The sequence below is a fragment of the Arachis ipaensis genome, chromosome B05 (assembly GCF_000816755.2).
Source record: "Arachis ipaensis cultivar K30076 chromosome B05, Araip1.1, whole genome shotgun sequence".
Lineage (NCBI taxonomy): Eukaryota > Viridiplantae > Streptophyta > Magnoliopsida > Fabales > Fabaceae > Arachis > Arachis ipaensis.
The window spans coordinates 126945284-126950302 of NC_029789.2; the positions used below are offsets into that span (position 1 = coordinate 126945284).

The following is a 5019-nucleotide window of genomic DNA, read 5'->3' on the forward strand; positions in this document are numbered from 1 at the left end:
AAAAAAAAATTGATAAAATAGAACACAATCTACACCCTAATCTAGTTGTGACGCGGCACGGTTTAGTCGTTTCTTCCTGTATCTCCATGCAACCTGAATTCGGCTTGCTGCAAGGGATCTCCAATAAGGCGACTCGTATCTAGAATTTCAAAATTATCAAACAATTTCAGTCATGGATTTAATAAAAGCTTTTACTATCTAAGACTGTTACGATAATAATCTCAAAGATATAGTCATCAATAAATATATAAGACCTCCATACTACTGATATGCTCGTTGGTACCTTAACAACAAATAAACTTAACCGAAACTTTATCCGCAAAAATCTTTCACTAACAAGGATAATTAAGACTAAAAAATAAATAAATAAAATAAAATTTGGTCTACTAAAGAAATATACGTGAGGCATCTGTGAGTAATATATGTTCAACTTCAAGAACACGTGGAATATCATCCGGGTTGAGTTTAGTGAGTCCGTGTTGAACTTTTTCAGAACAAGCTACCTCCCAAAAAATCTCAACATGACATGGGTAACCTTGGTTTCAAAAGTGGATGTGCCTTCAGAGATGAAAGACTACAGGCCAATTAGTATGATTGGAAGTATCTACAAAGTCATATCGAAAATTCTGGCCAAGAGAATGAAGGGAGTTATGAATTGTTTGGTGGGTGAGGTTCAATCAGTGTTTATTCAGGACAGGCAAATCTTGGATGATGCTTTCATTGCATGCGAAACAGTTGCATGGCTGAAAAAAGAAAAGAAAAATGGAGTAATTGTGAAGCTAGGCTTCAAAAAAGCGTATGACACGGTAAGGTGGTCGTTTCTAGATCATATCTTGGAAAAAATGGGGTTTGGAGTAGCTTGGAGAGGATGGATACAAGGACTTCTCAAAACTGCTGCCATGTCGATTATCATCAATGGTTCACCGTCGGATCCTTTTCCTATGAAGAGAGGACTTAGACAAGGTGACCCCATATCACCTTTTCTTTTTATATTAGTGGCTGAAGTGTTGAATCGGATGTTAGAGTTGGCAAAGGAAAAAGGTCTCATCAAGGGATTGGAGGTGGGTAAAGATAAAACACCGCTTTCCCATCTCCAATTCGCTGATGATATTATCCTATTTTGTTCACCGGAAAAGGGAACCTTGAGGAACTACAGGAGAATTCTGGCATGCTTTGGTATCATGTCAGGATTAGTAATCAATTATCAGAAGTCTGTGCTTATTCCAATAAAGATTTCAGACTCTGAAGCAAGATGTCTAGCCTAAGAATTGAAATGTCCTATAAGTTGTTTACCAATGAAGTATTTGGGGATTCCACTAGGGGCTAATCCGAGAAGAGTTGAAACATGGAAACCAGTATTAGATAAAATTGAGAAGAAATTAAGTAAGTGGAAATCAGGCTTATTATCAAGGGCAGGGAGGATAACTATGATAAGAGCGGTGATCAATAACCTACCGCTTTATTATCTGAGTTTGTTCAAACTACCAAAGACGGTGGCGAAAAGGATCATCTCTCTTCAATCAGATTTTTTCTGGGGTTCCAAAGATGGAAGGAAGAAGATGCCAACAATAAAGTGGAGTGACATCCAAAAACCAAAGGAGTTTGGCAGTTTAGGGGTGGGTGATATCACCATCAAGAATGCGGCATTATTGTTCAAATGGTGGTGGAGGTTTGCAAAGGAAAATAAACCACTACGGAAAAAGATAGTTATCTCTTGTAATGATGGACATCTGAATAACCATGTTGTGGAAAGTGGTTTGCCAAAATCGAATGGACCGTGGAGAGATATTGTACAAGTGGTAAATGAAGACAATTTCTTTAAAGAAATAGTAATGAAAGGCTTCAGAATGCGTGTGGGAAATGGGGGTAAAACAAAATTTTGGGAAGATGTCTGGTTGGGCGAATGGTGTCTGAAAAATAAGTTTCCAAGGTTGTATTCTATTTCTTTGCAAAAATCCGAGTTGATCTCAAATTGTGGCTTCTGGGATGGTCTTTGTTGGAGCTGGAACCTTTTATGGAGAAGGCATTTCTTTGAGTGGGAGAGTAAACACTGTGAGGAATTACATACTATTTTACATAATGTTGTTCTTAATGCAGGTACTGAAGATGATACTATTTGGTCTCTTTCTGAGGATGGGTGCTTTTCGGTGAAATCACTGATAAGTACCTCCATGGGAGAAAAGTTGGGGGTGGCAGAATCAAAGCATTTTTTGGCAATATTTGGAGAGGAATGGTACACCTAGAGTGGAGATGATGGGGTGGTTTGCTTTACTAGGTAACTAAATACAAAAGGAAGGCTAGCTAGGATTAATATTATAAGTAGAGATGAATCTAAATGTATTCTGTGTAATGCGGAGGAAGAGGTTGAGGATCACTTGTTTGTGCATTGTAAATTCATTTACAAGTTGTGGTGTTTAGCTTTAATGCTGGGGGGTGTGGTGTGGGTAAGTCCGAGTAGTATTAGAGAGTTTTTTGAAGCTTGGTGTGTGCAAAAGGGTATGGCCATGGGGTTTAGAAAATGGGTTAATCTTTTCTTTGCAATTATATGGGTGACATGGAGGATTAGAAATCGTAGAGTCTTTGAGTTGAAAGAAACGAAGGAAGAGGAGGCATGGGAGGAGATATTGAGTCATTGGAAGGAGTGGGAAAAGATTCAAAGTAAGAAGTTTGGGTGTACAAAAAATCAAGTGAGTCCAACTTTTTCTCTTTGTATAGCACAATCGGCTCATCAATTACATTGGTGGCTATGTGTTGAATTTATTCCAGAAAAACAGAGATATGCAGTAGGTGAATATGTTCATGGTACTAATAACAAGTTGCTGGCCATTGTAAGTGAATTAATATATGCAGGTAACAGGTTAATGGTGGTGGTCCAGGGTGTTGAAATTGTCGTACAATTTGTCATTGAAGAATCACTAGGACAACCTGAGGAACTTGTAATAAGAACTGCAGAGGAAAGTATCATCAAATGGCAAAGGGAGGACACTAGGAGTTTCTGGAGACAAAACTTTGAAAGAAACACGCTAAGGAATTTGCTGCAAGAGGTCAGAAACATCGAGTTTATATGGACAAAGCCCAAGGAATTTTCTTTGATTGAGAATTGGAGACAAATAGCAAAAAATAGTGATGAATTCTGTATGATCTGGTATAACTAGTAATGGTGTGTTGTATAGATTTAGTAGCTATAATTTTACATATATATTTAGTCTTCTAGTGTCTTGATGGTAATGCCAAAGGGACATTATGGAGATTAATGAAATGGTTGTGGTTTGACTAAGGAAAATGTCCCCTTAGGTGATTAAGAATAATAGGTGGTTAGGAGATAATCTTTTTGGAGATTATGTGTTGTTTGTAATTTGTCTGAACAATCTTCCCCTTTGGGTCGAGATTTCTAACAATAATAAAAAAAAAAATCAAAGATTATATGAAGGCAAAAAATGAGATTAAAAAAAAAAAAACAGAAACGAATGACCTTAGAGCTCCTTGAACACGTGGACTCCGCAAGAATCTAGTGAAAATGATCGTTACTTCTTCAAGGTCAGCAGCTCGGAGTGAAAATGCCTCCACGTTTGTTATGCACGTTACTGTCCTGCTGCTCGGCAACCTTTGTCCAGGTAGCCTTACTTTTCTACCATCTGCAAGAGAAACTATATGTATAAACCGTATTGTTTCTTAATTTATAGAGACCAAGATGCTGATTAGTGATTTAAAATATTTAAGAGACATGACTTATCATAGCATCAAAATCTACTATACCTGTGCTAACTGATGAATTCTCTAGATACCATCTCAAGAGTTCTTCACCACAAGCATCCCCTTCGGTTAAGTTAATTTTAGTTCCATCTTCTCCAATGCTCTCCAATTTCCCACGCACAACAAAGACCATCTTCTCCACTAGACCACCTTGATACAAGATATTACTTCCTTTTATGTATATCTTTTGTCTAAGCCTCTCACAAATGGCATCCAAGATGGGCTCATCCATCAAGGCGAAAATTCGAACCTGCAAATAGACCCTCAAGCTCATCATTAAACAAAATTTTCAGGGTTGTTTAATACATGGTTATATTTCATGATGAATATGCAAATCATTAGCCTTTGAAATGGTTTTCACAATCAATGTTTGTCTAATTCCAGCCGGATGTAAGTAGAGAAACCTAAGGTAAAAAAGAATTTTATATTATACATATTAGCTGAGATTGTTAAGTATAACAAGCATCTAAATGACATATTACATTCCACTCAAAATGTAAGAATGTTACACTGGTGAATATAACTAGTCGTATGCCACGAATATTTAATACTTACTTTCGTGATAAATTTGAACAGATGGCGTCTTACGTCTCTTTGGAGATCTTCTGGCATATTCTCTAGAAGAATTTCTTCATTTACCCCTCTTGTTGCAGCCCAATTATATCGTTCAGCTTGTCTTACTCTCCTGCAATACAAGAATATTCTGTGTCACTTACGCATTTTATCAATGACTTCAAGTTGCATGCAATATAAATGAAACATTGGAGGAATAATATTTTCGTAGCATCCAAGCATACATCCTTGTAGAGCCCCACAATTTTACCTCTTTCAAGAACTAAAATAAGTTCTCAGAAGTATAATTTAAAAAATTTTGGTATGCATGATAACTATGGTCATTGTAATAGTGAATTTCTCATGCACATTGTGAAGAAAAGAATTATGGCAAGAGAGGTAGGGATTCATGAGGAATGAATAGAAAAAGCAATTGACAATGTACAGTACTACCGTTGCAAGAATGATTGTCAAAAGAACTACATTTTGTACCTTCTTAGACCTTCTGGTAAGCGACGATGGCTCATCCATTGCTCAACATCACGGCCTCTAAGTTGCATTTCCAATCTCCTGTAAGCAAGATAGAAGAGAATATATCAAGTACAACGCCTAAACATAGTGCACTTCATCACTAATGTTGCAGATGAAAAATCTGACCAAGAAAACAGAAAATGCCTTATAAAGAGTTAACAAATAACTTCAGATAGGGTTTTT

The 5019-nt window shown here is 36.9% G+C and overlaps 1 protein-coding gene across 4 annotated transcripts in view; it reads right to left on the reverse strand.

Annotated features, from left to right (window-relative positions):
* Positions 1-5019, reverse strand: part of LOC107644064 (probable cyclic nucleotide-gated ion channel 20, chloroplastic) — an 11897-nt gene that overhangs the window by 246 nt on the left and 6632 nt on the right. For all 4 annotated transcript variants that reach the window (XM_021124467.1, XM_021124468.1, XM_016347850.2 and 1 more), the window contains 5 exons: positions 4798-4875; positions 4309-4438; positions 3757-4003; positions 3473-3635; positions 1-139 (listed from right to left, as the gene is read on the reverse strand). The exon at positions 1-139 is cut by the window's left edge and continues 246 nt beyond it. In XM_021124467.1, the coding sequence (XP_020980126.1) occupies positions 37-139; positions 3473-3635; positions 3757-4003; positions 4309-4438; positions 4798-4875 (721 nt within the window). In that variant the 3' untranslated portion in view covers positions 1-36. The remainder of the gene's footprint in view (positions 140-3472; positions 3636-3756; positions 4004-4308; positions 4439-4797; positions 4876-5019) is intronic.